This window comes from Saccopteryx bilineata, chromosome 6 (assembly GCF_036850765.1).
Source record: "Saccopteryx bilineata isolate mSacBil1 chromosome 6, mSacBil1_pri_phased_curated, whole genome shotgun sequence".
Lineage (NCBI taxonomy): Eukaryota > Metazoa > Chordata > Mammalia > Chiroptera > Emballonuridae > Saccopteryx > Saccopteryx bilineata.
In genome coordinates, this window is record NC_089495.1 from 104,314,053 (window position 1) to 104,333,788 (window position 19,736).

At 37.7% G+C, this 19,736-nt stretch overlaps 1 protein-coding gene across 3 annotated transcripts in view; it reads left to right on the forward strand.

Moving 5' to 3' along the window:
* Positions 1-19,736, forward strand: part of GPALPP1 (GPALPP motifs containing 1) — a 32,668-nt gene that overhangs the window by 577 nt on the left and 12,355 nt on the right. For 2 of the 3 annotated variants that reach the window (XM_066235734.1, XM_066235733.1), the window contains exons 2-6: positions 5,047-5,176; positions 5,960-6,058; positions 9,103-9,208; positions 16,047-16,181; positions 16,768-16,932. In XM_066235734.1, the coding sequence (XP_066091831.1) occupies positions 5,047-5,176; positions 5,960-6,058; positions 9,103-9,208; positions 16,047-16,181; positions 16,768-16,932 (635 nt within the window). The remainder of the gene's footprint in view (positions 1-5,046; positions 5,177-5,959; positions 6,059-9,102; positions 9,209-16,046; positions 16,182-16,767; positions 16,933-19,736) is intronic. The other variant, XM_066235735.1, reaches the window with a different exon arrangement.

A 19,736-nucleotide genomic window follows, 5' to 3' on the forward strand; every position in this document is an offset into this window, starting at 1 on the left:
TTGTATCTAAATGAGTACTTTTTTCTTACAATTACTATTAAAAGTTAATAAGCATGTAAGCATAATTACAACATAAAACATTACAAATGTTTTATTGTGCATTTATCCTATTATAGTGTTTTGTTGCAATGAATAAAATGTTTCTTTTATTATGATATTGTGTTTTTTAAATTTATTATTGTCTTTTCATTGTAAAAAAGTTGGTCACCTTACATTAAGCAATAAATGGGCTGAACGCTGTGCGAAACTGTTGATACACATTCAGTCACTTAATCTTCCTAGCAGCTGTGTCAGGTAGAGATTATTCTTGCTGTCGAGGAAAAGAACGTCCAAATCTATATAAAAGTTTTATGAGAGTATATATGAGCCAAATTTTTGTGGATGGGCCCAGAAGCAAGATCTCAACGGAGTGAGAAAAGGCTCTGGAAGATGACATTTTGCAGTTCTTTTGTGTATTTAGAATCAAAGGAGAAAACATAAGGAAGGTACGTGAAATCCACTGGTGGTAGTAAAGCAGGGAAATCTCTAGGACTGAATAAAAAGCGAAGTGAAGAAACATACTTTTTTTTACATCGGTGAGCACAGGATAATTAACATTTACAGCACATAAAGATGGTATGCAGGGAACAAGATAACAATGAGGGGTTCTGTGGTCTCCCATGGTCCTGTACTCCAGTGCTTCACTAGTGCCTTCCAAGAGTCTAGAAAAGAAAGACATTCCAACAGTATGTTATTCTACATGCATAAAAACAATGGACAGGGCTCACTTAAGGTGAATGTTCACCTTTGCTAAGCTAGGTCTGGAGTGGGACTGCTGTTATCTGTCTGGTTAGGGATTTGTGACCAGACCATCCTCTGTGGTTACTTTCAGTCAGTGAGCTTTTCAGGCCTGCCACATGGCCCCAGGGATCTTGCCAGTGTTACTGCATAGCCCATTTTGTGTTCACATTTCCATGTTACAATTGGGGACACAGGCCCAGGCTGTTTCCCAGTTCACACTTATAATTGGTGAAGGAGCCTTATTTAGAATAAAGCTGGTATTCTTGCGTTACTGTTTTCTTTTTTTCTTTTTTTTTATAGAGATAGAGAGTCAGAGAGAGGGATAGGTAGGGACAGACAGACAGGAACGGAGAGAGATGAGAAGCATCCATCATCAGTTTTTCATTGCGACACCTTAGTTGTTCATTGATTGCTTTCTCATATGTGCCTTGACTGTGGGCCTTCAGCAGACCGAGTAACTCCTTGCTCAAGCCAGTGACCTTGGGTCCAAGCTGGTGAGATTTTTGCTCAAGCCAGATGAGCCCACACTCAAGCTGGCGACCTCAGGGTCTCGAACCTGGGTCCTCCGTGTCCCAGTCCAACGCTCTAACCACTGCGCCACCGCCTGGTCAGGCTGCATTACTGCTTTCTGATGTACAATGCCCCTGGTTCTTGGAGAAGATGCTTTGCTTTCTAGCCTGAATTGCCTTCCTAGCTTCTAGTTATGTCCTTGCATCTGACACACACAAGCCAGTGTCCAAACCAGCGAGTTTCTGGCAGTTTCTCAATTCTTTTTTTTTTTTATCTTATTTTTATTCATTTTAATGCAGTGACATTGATAAATCAGGGTACATATTTCCGAGAAAACATCTCCAGATTATTTTAGTTTCTCAATTCTTCAGGCTCCTTCTGGCTTCACTCTGCACTTCTTTTTTTTGGTTTTTTTTTTTCTTTTTTTTTTTTTTTATATTTTTCTGAAACGGGGAGAGACAATCAGACAGACTCCCGCATGCGGCCGACCGGGATCCACCCGGCACGCCCACCAGGGGCGATGCTCTGCCACGACCAGAGCCACTCTAGCACCTGGGGCAGAGGCCAAGGAGCCATCCCCAGCGCCCGGGCCATCTTTGCTCCAATGGAGCCTCGCCTGCGGGAGGGGAAGAGAGAGACAGAGAGGAAGGAGAGGGGGAGGGGTGGAGAAGCAGATGGGCGTTTCTCCTGTGTGCCCTGGCCGGGAATTGAACCCAGGACTTCTGCACGCCAGGCTGACGCTCTACCACTGAGCCAACTGGCCAGGGCCCACTCTGCACTTCTTGACATACCTGACAAACTCTTACTTTATTCTTGAAGGCCCAACTTAAATGTCACCTCAGTGAAGCCTTTCCCAAACTTTCCAAAGCACTGTCATGCCTTCCTCTTTACCCACAGGTTTTTTTCCTACTTAATTACGTCACATATTTAATACATTGTTTTTGAATAACTTGTTGGCTTATCTTTCTCCATCATTTCACTGTGGTCTCCTGGTCTTAATGTTTAGTGGACACTTCGTATTTGCCAGATAAATGCTTTTCAGACTCCTTCATGCATAGCTATCTCTTTTATTGTTTGTTCTAATTTGTAGGCTAGGACTGACTCTAAAGTTGGAAAAGAATAAAGCACAACTCATTTTTCAGAGGTGTGTGTTGCAAGTACTTCTCTCATTCTATAGGTTGCCTTTTTAAGTCTTTAGTATATTTTGATGAACAGTTCTTAATTTTCATATATTCTAGTTCTTAATTAGTTTATGGCTAGCGCTTTTTGTATCCTATTTAAGGAATCTTTGCCTGCTCTAACATTACAGAAATATTCTATGTTTTCTTCTAAAAGCATTATTGTTTCGGCTGTCACATTTATTTTTACAGTCTGTCTGGAATTGATTTTTGTGTATGGTGTGAGGTAGGGATAAAGTTTTTTAACCCCATATGGATATTCATTTGACCCAGCAGTATGTATGTATGTATTTATGTATTTATTTATTTGGGAGAGAGTAGGAGAGGTGGACAGACAGACAGGAAGAAGAGAGATGAGAAGCATCAACTCATAGTTGCAGCACCTTAGTTGTTCATTGATTGCTTTCTCATATGTGCCTTGATCAGGAGGCTTCAGCCAAGCCAGTGACTTCTTGCTCAAGCCAGTAACCTTTGGTTCAAGCCAGTGACTATGGGGTCATGTTTATGATCCCACACTCAACCCAGATTAGCCAGTGCTCAAACCGGTGACCTCAGGGCTTAGAACCTGAGGCCCCAGCATCCCAAGTCAACACTCTATCCACTGTGCCACCATCTGGTCAGGCTGACCCAGCACTATTTATTGAATATACCATCCCTTTCCCACTGCACTATAATGTCACTTATAAATCAGGTGACCATTATATGCATATAGTTGTTTTTCTTGTTCATTCTGATAAAGTACACATAACATAAAACTTACCATATTAATCACTGAAATGTGCAGTTTTATCATTAAGTACATTCACATTGTTGTACAACCATCACCACTTTCCATCTCCAGAACTCTTTTTATCTTGCAAACTGAAATTCTATACCCATTAAACAGTAAGTACCCCCCCCCCCATCTTGACTTTTGGCAACCACCATCCTGCTTTCTGTCTCTGAATTTTACTACGTTAGGTACCTCCATTATTTAAGTAGAATCATGAAATATTGGTCCTTGTGTGACTGGCTTACTTCACTTAGTGTTGTGGACAAGGCTCACCGGGGGTGAGGACCATGGAGAAGCAGAGACCCGACTCCTGAGACCAGGTTCAGTGACGCAGATCCACTTTATTCAGGAAGTAAGCTAGCTTATATACACAGGTTCAGCCTATAGGGTGTTACGGCGTGTTCTTCAAAGCCAATGGCTATAAAAGATCAGGGAGCTGCCTGGTTGGCGCTGAGTCACTTCCTTATAGTAGTGCTCCCTCCTGGGTGTGCCTAGGAGGGTTTCCGGCACTGGAGTGTTCTCACAGCATTGCATCAGGCACAGCTGTTAGGAATGCGCTCTGCGCTCTACCTATTAATACATCCTATAATGTCCTCAAGGTTCATCTTTGTTGCAGCATGTTTCAGAATTTCCTTCCTTTTTAAGGCTGAATGTATGTATAGTATATACTGTACAGACCACATTTTGTTTATTCATTTCTCTATTGATGGACGCAGATTGTTTTCACCTTTTGGCTATTGTGAATAATGCTGCTATGAACATATTTCCCCATGTGTAAGACGCACCTTAATTTTGGAGCCCGAAATTTGGAGGGGAAAATGTATTACATAAAGTTACTGAACTCAAGTTTCATTTCATAAAGTTCATACAACTCCTCATCACTGTCAAAACTCCCATCCATTAGCTTGTCCTCATCTTTGTCTGATGACGAATCACTGTCTTCAACATTGAGCACAAGAACAAGCAGGAAAAAAAAGCGAGAAATGCAAGTAAAAAAAATCTACAACCACTGTGTAAGATGCACTCAGTTTTTAGACCCCAACTTTTTCGAAAAAGACTGTGTCTTATACATGGGGAAATATAGTACTTAAGTCCTTGTTTTCTATTTTTTTGTGTATATATTCAGAAGTGGATAAAAAGATATCTTGGTGATCCTGATATACATACAACCTTGGGAACTGTGAGAGTAGAATTTTAGTGTCAGTGCCCAGGGCCAACTTAGACTGTTGTGTCCATGTAACATCATGGCATCATGTAGAGACATAGTGCTGTATTTGTAATTTTTCTGAGATGTGACGTGAGAGCAAGTTGCTCTGTTGAGTGGGCCTAGGAGAATTTGGTTTCTTAGTCAGAAACCAGAATGGGTAGTTTTGATTTTTGATATGTTAGAATATGGAATGGCAGATTTGTTATTTGGTTAGCTGCATTACATAAATATTGTCTACCATAAGCTGTTTGTAAGAAGAAAAAACTAAATAAAACATGAAACTGGGCAATTGCACCAACCTCAATTGCAACCAGTGTAAAACATGCAAGGTGTCAGAGAAATTACATGCTATTGTTATATTTGTAAATTTGGGTATTTAATTTTTGTGAATCTCGTAGTGTAAGACATGATTTCCGCCTTCCTGGAGCTAGAAAGACAAAAAACCCTGTACACAAAACAGGAGCAGATTAGATTAAAGTCCATAATATGTAAATGATAGCCAACCAGTGCTGTGAATTCAAAAAAGAAAGTATAAATTGCCAACTTGGGGCTCATTGAAATAATTGTGACTAGTTGTGACATACACGAGAAATTTTTAGTTGCAGGACCAGCGCTACCCCCTAATTATAAGAGCAGTAGTTCAGAGTCATCAGACAGTGACGAGGACAGCAGTTCTTTGTATGAAGAAGGAAATCGAGAATCTGAAGATGACACTGGTCCACCTGCAAGGTCAGTCACTTTCTTAATCCAAGCTTCAGATCTAGTTAATACCGTGGCTGGAACAGATAGCTAGTAAGGGGAATGTGACATCTGCATTTATACAGCACAGGAAGAAATCATTTCATGCGACATTTCCTCATGAATTACACCTTTTATAAAGAAATGTATTCTAATAGTACATAGCTAGAATTTCAGTAAAATTGCTAATAGAATTTTTCCTTAAGGTATTATTAAAGTGACTAAATATTCTAAATAAACAATACAATTTATTTTTTTTAATTACATATGCAATGTTTGTTTTTTATTCAAGTTAAATGAATGATTTCTCTAATCTAGTCACCACAGGTCCATGTAAATAAGATGTTAAATCTTTATTATTGAATAGCAAGGGTTTTTTTGATGCATTTTTAAGGACCATGAGACAGAAATAGCAAAATACACCCTTCCTTAAATAAGGTTAAAAGCCAAAGTCATAAACTTTTTGCTCAGAAACATCTAGCAAGCAGAATACTATTTAAAACTTTGCTGAATGAAATCTTTAGCACCATAGAAAATATAGAAAATTGATACATTACTGTTTTTAAAAAAGTAACCAATTTCTAACTATTTTAGGCCAAAAATAAATGTCAGGAAAAGATTAGTAGAGAACTTAATGTGGTGTTCATTTTTTTTATTATTTGGCAAGATTAATTTATTATTTCAGCATTTCTACAATTAGATGAAGTTAAAAATTGAAGTTTTGTGAAATCAATTTTGACATATATGCATAAAGTTACACTGTTGTATTTACAGAAAACAGCAAAGAAATCAAGATGATGATGATGACGATGAAGGATTTTTTGGACCAGCCCTTCCTCCTGGATTTAAAAAACAGAATGATTCTCCTCCAAGGTGATAATGTGTAATATTTCAGGCCAGCCTTTTCCAAACATTTTATTTACTGTCTGTTAATTCATTAAAGAGTTGTCTGAAATTATTTTTTACTTATATGTTTATAAAACATTTGAATTTACTATAATAAAATAATTATCTAAATACACTTCTAAACGATCATTTAAATAAAAGTAATTATAATAAAATTTCTATAATAAGAATAATTAAGTACATGTTTGTGACACTTTCATAGTTTCTAAAACTTCCACATCTCCTATTTGATACTCACAAAAGTGTTTTGCCATAGGCTGGGTGGAATGGTGTCCCTTTTTTTTGGGAAACAGATAAGGTTGCACATATAGTAAGTGGTAGACCTAGGGCCTAGAATCCTGGTATTTGACTACTAATTCACACTTTTTTATTTCATATTTATAGACATATACACACACATATGTGTACCTTATATGGGGCCTGGCACAGAGTAAGCATATAAGTACATACTGATTCCTGTCATCTTGGTATTGTAAAATTTTTAAATGCTGAATATGAAATTGCACACCAAATTGTTTATAATTTATAACACTGTATACTAAAGTGTACAAACAAATAAAAAGCTGTTATACATTTTATATTCAAAATTTTTCATCACATTTGTCAGCTCCTAATTTTCAGAAGTCACAGAGCTAGACAGTTGACTGTCTATTTTTATGTGGCCCCCCAGCTAAGAAGGATCTTTAAAGGGCCATTAAAAAAACAAAGACAGATATGCAACAAGACCCAAATGTAACCTTCAAAGCCTAAAATTTTCTATCTGGCCCTTTATAGGAAATTTTATGAGGATATAATATTCTTTTCAAGAAAATAAATTATAAACATGACCTGTGATATGCTCAGTGGATAAAGCATCGACCTCGAACGCTGTGGTGGCTGGTTCGAAACCCTGGCTTGCATGGTCGAGGCACATACAGGAATTGATGCTTCCTGCACCTCCTCCCTTCTCTCTCTCTCTCTCTCTCTCTCTCTCTCTCTCTTCCCTCTCTAAAATGAATAAATAAAAGAAAATAAATTATTAGATATGTAGCAGTTTCTTTTTTGAGAATTATATTTTGGCTATAATAAAATATATGTGTGAAATAAACAGGTGATAGCAATAATGTAAGCAAAACCTTTTATGCAGCCATATCACGCCATGATTATATTCCTTTACTATATCTTATGATTTCATGTACAAATAATGCTATCTTCACAAATTCCCGGAAACCAGAGAATTGAGTTGTAATTGCATTTGCAGATCTGCTAAAAACTGCTCATAATAAAGCCATGTAGTACTCCCTTATATCTCATGTTAGCTAATTTGACCTTTCTAACAATGCCAGATTTCCCTGTTTTTTATATAGAAAATTGTTTTGGCTCAAAGAGGTTTTTTTTTTTTTTTAATATTTATTGATTTTTAGAGAGGGGAGAGAGAGAGAGAGAGAGAGAGAGAGAAGGGGGGAGGAGCAGGAAGTATCAACTCCCATATGTACCTTGACCAGGCAAGCCCAAGGTTTCGAACCGGCAGCCTCAGTGTTCCAGGTCGACGCTTTATCCCACTGCGCCACCACAGGTCAGGCTCAAAGAGGTTTTATGAACAAGACAAGACGTTATAGATGGCTAGATCAGAACCCGGACCTTCTGACTTTCAGTCCTGTTTGCCCTCTGCCAGGAAGCCTGTCTCAGAGGCTCTAAGTGAACACAGTGCAGTCTGGAAAACTCAGCGTAGGACTGTGGTGCCATCTTGGTAACACTGGCACAGTGACACCCGAAAAAGCATTGGTACGAAGGAAAGGATATAGAAACTAAAGTATGGAAGAGTATAGAAAATATGTTTTCTCTTATTTTTTCTCTATACAAAGTAAGGCTCTCTCTTTTTCAGCCCCAGAATTTAGGCATTTCTCCCTTCTGGACTGATCACGCTTTCCTCAGAATATGGCTGCGGTGCAGCTTGGCAGCAGATGAACTTTTCATGTAGTAGACCGGGGATCAAACTCCAGCTCTACCACTTCCTAGTTTGTGTTGTCCTTGAGCACTGTTTTGCTCTCCTAGAAAATGGAGTGCCTTATACCGGGCAGGGTTATTTTATGGAAATAGCAAGGTGCACTGGTTGAAATGTGGTTAGCACAGTACCTTTGCTTTTTTCTCAAATGAACTATTTTCATTCTTGTACAATTCCACATAATTTTTGGAGTATTAGTAAGGATAAGGCTTAGATATTTATATCACCTTGACACACATATCCATAAATTGCTGAAATCTGTTGTATGCACGTGCTTTATATGTGCTTCAAACTCAATTTGTACTCTAGTAATTCTGACTATACTTATAATGCCCATAAGGTATTTTTCAGCAGACATTGACTATCAAAACTGAACACCACGGCACAAAATAGAAAAACATCTTCACAGGCTTTAATCCGTAATAATGACTTTTTTAATTATCATTTTTACTTCAAATAGGTCTTTTAGGAAGTGGGTATACACCACTATCATAAGTATTGAGAATCTAATTCATATCTTTGACTAACAAATAGAAAGTAAAATGCAAAAATTTGATACTGTATATTAAGAGGAAAAATACTAAGTTATAGAATAAAAATAGTATGTTAGAGCAGTGGTCCCCAACCCCCGGGTAGCAGACCGGTACCGGTTCGTGGGCCATTTGGTACCGGTCCACAGAGAAAGAATAAATAACTTACATTATTTCCATTTTATTTATATTTATGTCAGAATGGTGTTTTATTTTTAAAAAATGACCAGATTCCTTCTGTTACATTCATCTAAGACTCACTCTTGATACTTGTCTCGGTCACGTGATACATTTATCCGTCCCACCCTAAAGGCTGGTCCCTGAAAATATTTTCTGACATTAAACCGGTCCATGGCCCAAAAAAGGTTGGGGACCCCTGTGTTAGAGTTCTCATCTTCAACATTTTTCATTATCTAGTTTTATATTATTTTTGTGAATTTTATTCTGAAAACTGCTTTTGAAAGGGGAAAATGATAAAGGTGCATTTTATTTTTCAGGCCAATGATAGGTCCTGCATTACCACCTGGTTTTATTAAATCTACACAGAAAAGTGACAAAGGCAGAGATGATCCAAGACAAGTGTCATCATATTTCAACTCTGAGGTTTGGAAAATTTTTAATTAAAGAATAAGATGTACCGTATTCCCATGTATAAGACACACCTTAATTTGGGGGCCCGAAATTTTGGGGGAAAAAATGTATTATGTAAAGTTATTGAACTTCAGTTTTATTCCTCATAAAATTCATACAACTCCTCATCCACGGAAAAAAAGCAGGAAATGCAAGTAAAAAACCTACTTCCACTATATAAGACACACCCAGTTTTTAGACCCCAAATATTTTGGAAAATGGTGCGTCTTATACATGGTGAAATACGGTAACAAACTCAAGTCTTTACATAGTAATGACTACAGTCATTTGACTCAGATGTAACAATATAAGACAGTCATACTCAGATGAATTTAGGAATGTAGCTTAGGTAGATGAAATGAAAAGATTTCACCATTTTTAAAGACTCGAAATTATATTGGAAAAATAACATGTAATGTTGGAAACGTATTAACCTATTCATGCTCCTCACCCTTGAAAGGAAGCTTCAAAGTGCTAGAAAATAGAACATGATGAAAAGTTTTAAGGAGTCAATATGATTCTACCCTGAACAGAGAAAGCTGAGGAATTTTTAAATAATAATCTTTACCTTGAAATTAACTCTCTCCTACTGAGCTCTGGTACCTCTATATAACAAAAGCACTGATGGGTAAGTAATTTCATGAAAAAATAGATCAAATGATCTTGGAGTCAAGTGTAAAGACTGTTTTCTTGTTAGAAACCAGGCCTTCAACTAGAGCTGAGACTTGTACAGTGCTTTATTATTTTTAATGCATTTTACTTATATATGGATATATTTTTGTCCTCTCCATGGCCTCATGAAATAGATGTGATCACATTTTACAGATGCTAAAAAGAAGAAAAATTGGGTAACTTGCAGTTTTTACTTATTAAAGCCCCAGTTCGTAAGCCTTTAAATCACCTCTTCATTCTGTTATTCTGTGTGGCTTCTGGATGTTTATCTCCACTGAGAATTCGACAGTTAGAATAAGGTTGTTATTAAAGAAGATATAATGCTGTGTTTAAGATCATAAACTTCAGAATCATTTATTCATTCTTTCAGCCATATTATAGAGCTCCTACAGTTTGTCAGGCATATAGTCACAGAAATGAATCTCAAATTTTTTGTTCCTGCCTTCAAAAGTCATGCAGAATCCAGCGACTTCTGTTACACCCTGGTCCAAGTCAACATCACATTTCACCTGTTTTATTTGTTTCCATGCTTCAGCCCTTTTTCCTCTACTACCTCTTCTTGGCGCAGCAGCTACAGTGGCCTTCATGAAACCAAGTCAGATCATGTCACACACTCAGAACCATAAGTTGTCCTTCCTCTCTCTGCGTAAAGCCAGAGTTCTGACAGGGCCCTCTGCAACTGTCCTTCATTAGCTCCTGATTTTCTCCTTATTTTGATCTGACCACACTTGGCTCCTTGCTGTACCACAACCACAACAGACCAGCTTCTACCCCTGAGCCTGTGTACCTGCTCAGTCTCTCCAGAATGCTCTTCCCTAGATATCTCTGTGTCTTGCCTCCCAGGCGTTCCTTTTTTGCTGGAATGTCACCTCAGAGAGGTCATTTCTGACCTCCTAATTTAAAATTGCTAACTCCTCTTCCCTTTACTCCAATCCCCTTCACTCCTTTAGTTTTCTCCAAAGCATTTATCACTACCTAAGAAACCATTTATTTTACTGCTTCTTTCTGTGTATCATTGACCTCTCCACGAGAATGTAAGGACAGAGATTTTTATTGTCTCTCCAGTAGACATTCGGAGTATTTGCTGAGTGAATGAATAAATCAGCCATAGTCCCTGCCCTCATCACACAATGTCTTGGGGAATATACACAGTAAGCAAATACTGTCTAATATGAGTGATTCAAAAGGTGAGACAAAATATAGTGGAAAATCTAATCTGAAGATTAGATTACAGGGAAATCTATTCTGAAGAAATGTGAAAAACTGTTTTTCTTTGCAAAATGTCTAAACTATAAATTGCTGAGTTGGGGCTAGCTTAGCAAAAAAGGCAGGAAAGATTGTTCCAGAGAGCACAGATAGCTTATTTGAAGGCAAAAAAAGCATGGACAGGGAAAAAGGGTTTTAAAAAGTCTAGTATGGTTAGAGTGGAGAGAATGAGGAAAAGGGTAAGAGAGAAAGAGAGGGTAGCAAGAGCCACGCAAGCTTGAATCTTGGCTGAGCTTACTTTCATAATAAGTAGAATGCAGGTTATCTTACAGAGTTTGTGTAAGGATGAATTGGAACAGTAGGTATTTAATTTATAATAGCTCTTATTATTACTATTATCATCATCATCATCACCACTTCCACTATTGATGCCATGAGAGTAAATTTGAAGAATTTATGCTGGGAATAAGGAATCCTTTGTAACAAGGATGTTAAATATATAGGAATAAATTAGCAGAAGTAGTACTTCAGCCACACAGACTGAGCTGACAGGATCAGGCTAGGCCTTCCCTGCTACATCACAGAGGAATGCTGGGGGGAAATAAGAGAGGACAAAGTGAATACACAGCTAAACTTCAAAGAAAGAAAGAGAAATCCACGGGTGCTAATAACATTGAGAGAATCCAAAGCCAGAGCAGTAGACACAAGTTACACAGTGAAGGCCCCAGTAATTTTAGAGATAGAAGCCATAGGTAGCCCCAGAGGGTTGGGCCTGGGGGCCAGAGCTGTAGGTCTAGGCTTACTCAGGCAGAGGACAGTTTTACTTGAGCTCGCTGAATAAAACCCACAGCCTCAAAGCACTGCTCCATCTGCAAAAAGCATACTATAGAAACATAACCTGCTGTGTAGGAAAGTTTGCTTCTGTCTAGGCTGTAGGGCCTTTTCATGCTATTTGTCCAGCTTTCAAATGATTCACAAAAAAGAAAACGTAGGGTGTGTCTGTCCAGCAGTACAGACGTCTGCCTCAGAGAAAGAGGAGCAGAGGTGCAGAAAGAAAAGTAAAATGTTAGCAGTTGAGGAATTTGGGTGAGGATACATAGGTGTTGTGCTTGGCTTAGTAAATTCTTTCAAACTAAAACATTTTTAAGATACAGCATAATTCAACTTTATTCACCCAGAATTTTGTCTTAACTCACGTAATCAGCAAATAGGTAATTTATATAATTCCCTAGTGGGTATCTATTCCATATTATCTAGCAGCTCTTAGCAAAAAGGGAGGGGTAGAAGTGGTGTAGAGATTACACCATAGCATGCCTGTTTAAGATACTCTTGGTTCTGATTTCTTTGCTTTGTGATTTCTCTTTCAACCTTTTTCAAAAGACACTCTTTTCATATTTTCGTTTCTCAAAGAGAGTCCTCTCTCAGTCTCTTATTCACAGCATATATCCCCAAATTAAGACATACATATTAATATTAATAGCTAACATTTTTTGAGCACTTGCCACAAACCAAACACTGCAAAGCACAACATAAATGCCTATTTTCATGACTTAATCATATTTGCATAACTGCATAAACTTAATTTAATCCCAGTAAAAATCCTCAGAGATGGTGTGTCAGCTAGAATGCTTTTAGCTGCAAAAAAACAGAAAATACAACTTAAAATGGAATTTTGTCTTAACCTATGTAGTTAGTAAATGGGTAGTTTGTATAATTTCCTGGTTGGTATATAAGCTCTTTTCTCAAAATACAGAAAATGTATTTCATACATAATAAAAGGTCTAGGGGTCAGGTCATTCCAGGGTTTTCTAAATCTACAGCTTAATGAGATCATTGTTGTTGTCTTCTCTATCATCTACAGTACGGTAATTCCTCTTAGGATGATCCTTTATTAGATCAAGAAGCCTGCCAAAGTTCTATGATTTACGTGCAGATGGCAATGTCCAGGCATAGAAGGAGAATAGTCCCTGCCCTGTGTCCCATTTTTATTTATTTTTCTTATTTATTTTTTTGAGAGAGACAGGAAGGGAGAGAAAAGCTGAGAAATATCAACTTGTAGTTGCTTTCACATTAGTTGTGTATTGATTGCTTCTTCTACATGCCTTAACCAGGGCTGTGCCCTTGACTGCTTGCTCAAACCAGCAACCGTGGGCTTTTCACTCCAGCAACCTTTGGGCTCAAGCTGGCGAGCTTTGGGATCATGTGGATGATTCCCCAGTTTAAGCCAGTGACTCTGCACTGATGAGCCTGTGCTCAAAACCAGCGGCTTTGGGGCTTTGAACCAGTGACTTCAGTTCTGAGTCGATGGTTATTCACTGCACCACCACCAGTCAGACCGTGTTCCTTTTCTAGAGAAAGGAAAGCCTTCCACGGTTTCCCATAGACCTCTTCTCACATTCTTTGGCCAAATGATCAAGAAAAATGAGACCAAAGTGTCTGTCTGAGAATTATCAACATTTTCTCCCAGGACGCAGAGAAAGTCCCAGTTTGCAAAAAAGAGCATGGCTCCAAAGAGGATGAACAAAACCAGTGTTCCCTTAACAACAGAGCAGTTATTGGTGGAAGCTGTTATAATTCCCATCTGAAAAATAAAAGCAAGGCCTAAAAGAGTTAAATGACAAGCCTGAGTCACAGGGCGAATACTGTGGCAAATTGAGACCTTGCAACTCAGTCTGTCTAACTCTGCAGCCCAAACTATAAACCAGGAGGGTATGTAATTTCTAATGTATTTCTGAGCAAAATAATTCACCTTTGTTGTTTTTTTAAAATGAACTCATCCAGGCCCTGGCCGGTAGGCTCAGTGGTAGAGCGTCAGCCCAGCGTATGGAAGTCCCAGGTTTGATTCTGGGCCAGGGCACACAGGAGAAGCGCTCATATGCTTCTCCACCCTTCCCCCTCTCCTTTCTCTCTGTCTCTCTCTTCCCCTCCTGCAGCCAAGGCTCCATTGGAGCAAAGTTGCCCCAGGCACTGAGGATGGCTCCATGGCCTCCCCCTCAGGTGCTAGAATGGCTTCAGGTGCAACAGAGCAACGCCCCAGATGGGCAGAGCATCGCCTCCTGGTGGGCATGCCAGGTGGATCCTGGTAAAATGCATGCAGGAGTCTGTCTCTCTGCATTCCTGCTTCTCACTTCAGAAAAAAAAAAAATTAATTCACCCAGGACACCAAAATGATTTAATACCGAGATTGGCTTTGGGTTTATGATTCCAGCTTCTTACTTTCACTTTAGTATGTTGGGCCTGATTTTCTGTTTGCTCTTCCATCCAACCATTTAGTTTATGTCTCCCAACATACCTGTGATTTTTATTTCTAAAAATTTCAGGCATCATCCTACCATGACTTGCTGAAATTTACGTTTACAAAAAAAGCCCACACGTCTTGTTAGATAAAAGCAAAAAATACCATTAGCTTATTCCATTATCTTAAACTTCAATATTGCATCAATATCATGTCTCCTATAGTTTTAAAAGTTCACTATATCTTTTATATCTGCTCCTTTATGTCGCCAGGTATTATATTTGTAGGGCAGTTATAATCTGTTGAAGATGTCTTTGACATCAAAAAGCTTACTGTTGTAGAGATAAGCTACTAACACTTAAAATTGAATCATTAACTTTTGAAATAAAATAATAAAGATGCTATGGTATAAAGTACTGGCTTTGCTCTTAGAATATCTAAATTTTAGATACTGGCTTTATAACCTTGGGCAAGATGTTTACCCCTTTGAAGTACTAACCTAGCTTTTCTCAAAAAGACAACAGAAATAATGATGCCATTTCAAAGTATTATTCTGAGGATCAAATTAGGCATGGTATACACAGCCCATAGTTACTAGGGGAGAGAGTGTGTGATTTAGGGTAAGGCACAAGACAATATGTAATTATTTCATTGTTTGTACCAGCAGTCACTATAAGGGTTCAGAGAAGAAAACACAAATGGAGAGTTACCTTTAAGTGATTAGGGAAAATATAAACAATACAAATGAACTCCTGACTCTGGTTGTTTGAAAAAAAATAAGAGAAAGAAGCTGCCTATCAGAGCTGGAGGACAGACGTGTTTTACTGTTCACTTAATATGCTTATTGTTTGGGACAAGGACTGCTTGAAAGCCTATGGTATATAGCATCTAACCCAGAGTCTTATGTGAAAACCCTATGGTATATAGCATCTAACCCAGAGTCTTATGTGAAAACCCTTTGGTATATAGCATCTAACCCAGAGTCTTATGTGAAAACCCTATGGTATATAGCATCTAACCCAGAGTCTTATGTGAAAACCCTATGGTATATAGCATCTAACCCAGAGTCTTATGTGAAAACCCTTTGGCAAAGTGATGCTAAGAACAAGTTGAATTCAATAAGTACAGTACTATTCTATCTTTGGGGTAAATGTGGTGCTTTGGGAACCAAATGAACTCACTCAGGTTAGCGTTTGTGAAGGGCACAGCATTTCGATCTCAGTGGAGTATACTGAAGGCTAGAGGCTGACACAGCTTCCCAGAGTGTTCACTCCTGTGCGTCTTACCCCAGAGAGCCTTGTCTGGGCCAGGAATGCAGACAGCTTCCACTTGTAACATCTCTGACTGTTGGTAATAATTATCTAGAATATCATTTTAAGAATTGTGAGCCCACATCATTGTCCATGAGGAAGAGAGCAGAAATAATTGAATGAGATCTGCCATGGATCTCCATGGAGGAGAGGAGGACAGTCCCCATGCCATGATTTGTCATCTCTGTACTGTGCACTCAAGGAAGGCACAGAAAGCGTCTTTGTCACTCAGTGATTGGTTAGCCAGAAATACTATATATTGTTTGCTTTTTTTGTTTTGTTTTACTGTCTCTAGGTAAATCAGATTCAGTTTAATTTTAAGCAATTAAGGATCATTTCCTATAACCTGTAGCTCTGCTCTTGGTTTAAAAATAATGTCTTCTTTCAAAAGGAAACAGATAGCAGTGAAGATGAGGACATTGTTGGGCCGATGCCTGCAAAAGGACCAGTGAACTACAGTGTGACTACAGAATTTGAAAAAAGGGCCCAGAGAATGAAAGAAAAACTGACTAAAGGAGATAATGTAAGTTTTAAATATACTTCACTCTGAAAAATAGGCTAATGAAATTAATCTGAATTTTTAAAATAGTCATTAAGAAATACATGTACAGGGTGGGACAAAAATAGGTTTACAGTTCTGAGTATGCAAAACACAGTTTGTTCTTGTTTATGATTAAATATTGTATTATTTTCCATTTGAATAACTGTAAACCTACTTTTACCCTGCCCTGTATATGTGTGTGTGTGTGTGTGTGTGTGTGTGTGTGTGTGTGTGTGTGTGTATATACATATATATATGTATATATATAAAGAAAAATTAGGAACTGCATAACCCAGAAGCTTATAAGAGGAAAACTGGCAAATCTGCTCTCTAAACATTTTTGCATGGCAAAAGATAACACAGTCAAAAAAACAAGAAATTAGATGAAAATATTTGTAATGTGTATGATTAAAACATCAGTTCTTTCTATTAAATCCTTTTTCTTAAAGTCTGTTACTCAACTTTAAAGGCTCAGTTGAGAAACACAGTCAGTTACTCATACCATGTTTTACACACAGGCACTCTTTCCAGGCTCCTGGGGTTTCTTAACTGTTTGTTTCTCTTCAAGGATTCGGCTAAGTCCATCACAAGAGAGTCATGGATGACTGAGCTTCCTCCAGAACTGAAAGACTTCGGTCTTGGCCCCAGAACTTTTAAGAGAAGAACCGATGACAGATCTGGAGATCGATCCATCTGGACAGATACTCCAGCTGACAGGGAAAGGAAAGCTAAGGTGAAGTGTTTATTCATGGATTTCTGTCTGTGATGGCTCTTTTTAAAAAAGACATAGGGTAAAATTATTTAAGGATACTATTTTTAAAATTTCAGTGCCCTGGCAGTGGCGCAGTGGATAGAGCCTCATCCCAAAGTGCCGAGGACACTGGTTTGATCCCACAGCCGACAGTTTGATCCCGGGGTCTCTAGCTCCATCCCAAGGGCGCCTGCTCAACCCCAGTCAGGGCACCTATGGGAGCAATCAATGGCCAACTAAGTAGAACAACGAGTTGATGCGCCTCTCTCTCTCTCTCTCTCTCTCTCTCTCTCTCTCTCTCTCTCTCCCAGTAATAAAATGATTAAGTTCTGGGGATGTAATTTACAGCATGGTGGCTATAGATAATAATACTGTACTGCATATTTGAAAGTAGCTAGAGGATTAGATCTTGGAAGTTCTTATCACAAGGGAAAAAAGAATTTGTAACTCTGTATAGTGACAGATGTTAACTACATTTATTGTGGCAATGATTTTACAGTGTATGCAAATATCAAATCATTACATTATACATCTGAAACTAATATCGTAATGTCAGTTATACTCAATAAAAAATAGTCACTTTTATTAATACATTATATAATTTACAAAATATATTTCCAAAAGTATGCATGAAATACATTATTATTTTTTTAATTTTCTTTTTTCTTGAATCTTTTCTGTTTATTATAAAACACTTTGTTGTAAATTAGAAGTTGAGCCAGTGTCCCTAGCGCCCCTTCTAAATTTACTCCATCAAAAGATTTTCTTTCTTAACATATCCCATTCAAATCTTAAATGCTCCACTAATTAGCACCTTGTGATTGTAGCTTTGTCAGTTCTGACTTAAACGTAGCGCATTTAATTCATCCCTTCACTTTGTTTACTTTGTTCATTAAGTATCTAGAATTACAAGGATTTCTATTTTCATTCTGGAACTGTAAACTGTGTTATAGGCATTCTATTGGTTGCAGATAATAGCAAGATTAAGGAAAAGCTCTTATTTTAGTGGAGACTTGGTTGTGAAATTGTATTATTCTTAAAATGTGGCTAGGAAGTTGAAGTCTTCACATTGTAGCATCCTACCTTGAATATGTGCAGCATCGTAGTAAGTTGTTTGTTGCCCTGAAGATTGAAGGAAATCTGAGAGTTGTAACAGAAGGGTGAGGTGGACCAACACACATGGGGGCAGAAGAGACAACAAAAGGTGGGTGCAGATGTGAGCCACACCTTTGAATGGCTAATGTTGGAAGGCCTGTCTAATTTTTATTAACTTGTCTCTTATAAAAATAATATACTATTGGTGTTTTTATAATTTAGCCTTCAGGGTTGTCTCCAAAATACAATTATTTCTCTTGCGTCCATGAACTTTATATTAGTGCCTACATTTATGTACACATTTTCTGTCTTTGTTCCTCATCGTAGATGAATAGGTGTCTAGCCAGCAGGTAGCAGGTAACCTTCCCCAAAGGGAAATGTCACAGGAAAATGGAACAAGTAGAAACTAGGTAGTCCAATTTGAACATACATGATTTTAGGCCTCTATAACTGGGTTCTTTAGGTCTGGTCATTCTCTTCATGGCTGAAAATAGACTGTTCGGTGTTCATTCTAGAGTAGACTCATAAAGGAATTATTAATACCCCTTAAATTTTATGTGGTATTGTATTATAGCAAATACTACCACATCCTACTGTGTATTTGTGGTACAAACTATGTAGAATCATAGAGCAATTCATTTTCTGATATATCTTTTTTAACACATTGCGGGTGGATCACGAGAATTCTTGTGTTTTGTTCTAAGGCTTGTAGCCAATCATGAGATTTCTTGGCTTTTCATTGTTATTTAGAGAGAAACAGTGTAACAGAAAATGCATTTGCTGAAATTAAAAATTACAAAAGAAATTAAAAGTCTCTTGTTAGTAATAAAAATGGCTGTTTTTTATATCAACTTGATATTTTTAAAGTGCTCAGTAACCATGGATAGTGATGAAGAACATGATAAAATCCTAGACATATTAGCTGACAATATATCAGATATTCCAAGTGAAACTGATGAGCACTTTGACAGTGGCAGTGATATAGTCATTCCTTCAAAAGGTGAAAAATAGTAATTTCAAGTAATTCTGAACCTGAAAATTTGAATAATTCCACACATGATTTTGAATGTGATTTGCGTCTTTGTTGCCAAGATAATGATTGGTCAGAAGAGGACTTTCAACCTAATTTGGAAAAATTTGAAGGTAATTCTGGAGTTACAGTTATATCGTCTGATTGTAAGAACATTATTAAAGTCGCCAGCTTGATTTTTGACAATGATCTGTTTTAACTATTTTGTCATCAAACATATGTTATAACCACAGTTTAGGAAAGCACAAAATTTCGAAAGCAGTAAACTGGTCTCCTGTTACTCCAACAGATATGGAAAAAAAATTAGGACTTATAGTGCTAATGGGGCATAATCAAAAGGATACTTGGAAAGAATATTGGTCTACAAATCCAGTTCTAGCTGTTCCAATATTTCCTCAGATGATGAGTCAAAATCGTTTTGAACAAATCTGGACTTAATTGGCATTTCAGTGACAATGCAAGCATGACTAAATCTTTATCCAGGCTATTTAAAATTCAGTCTGTACTCGACCACTTTATTAGTAAATTTCAAACAATATATAAACCTATGCGAGAATTATCATTAGATGAAGACATGATTCCCTGGAGGGGACGTTTTGTATTTTGAACTTACAACGCAGCTAAAATTATTAAATATGGTTTACCTGCAAGAATAGCATGT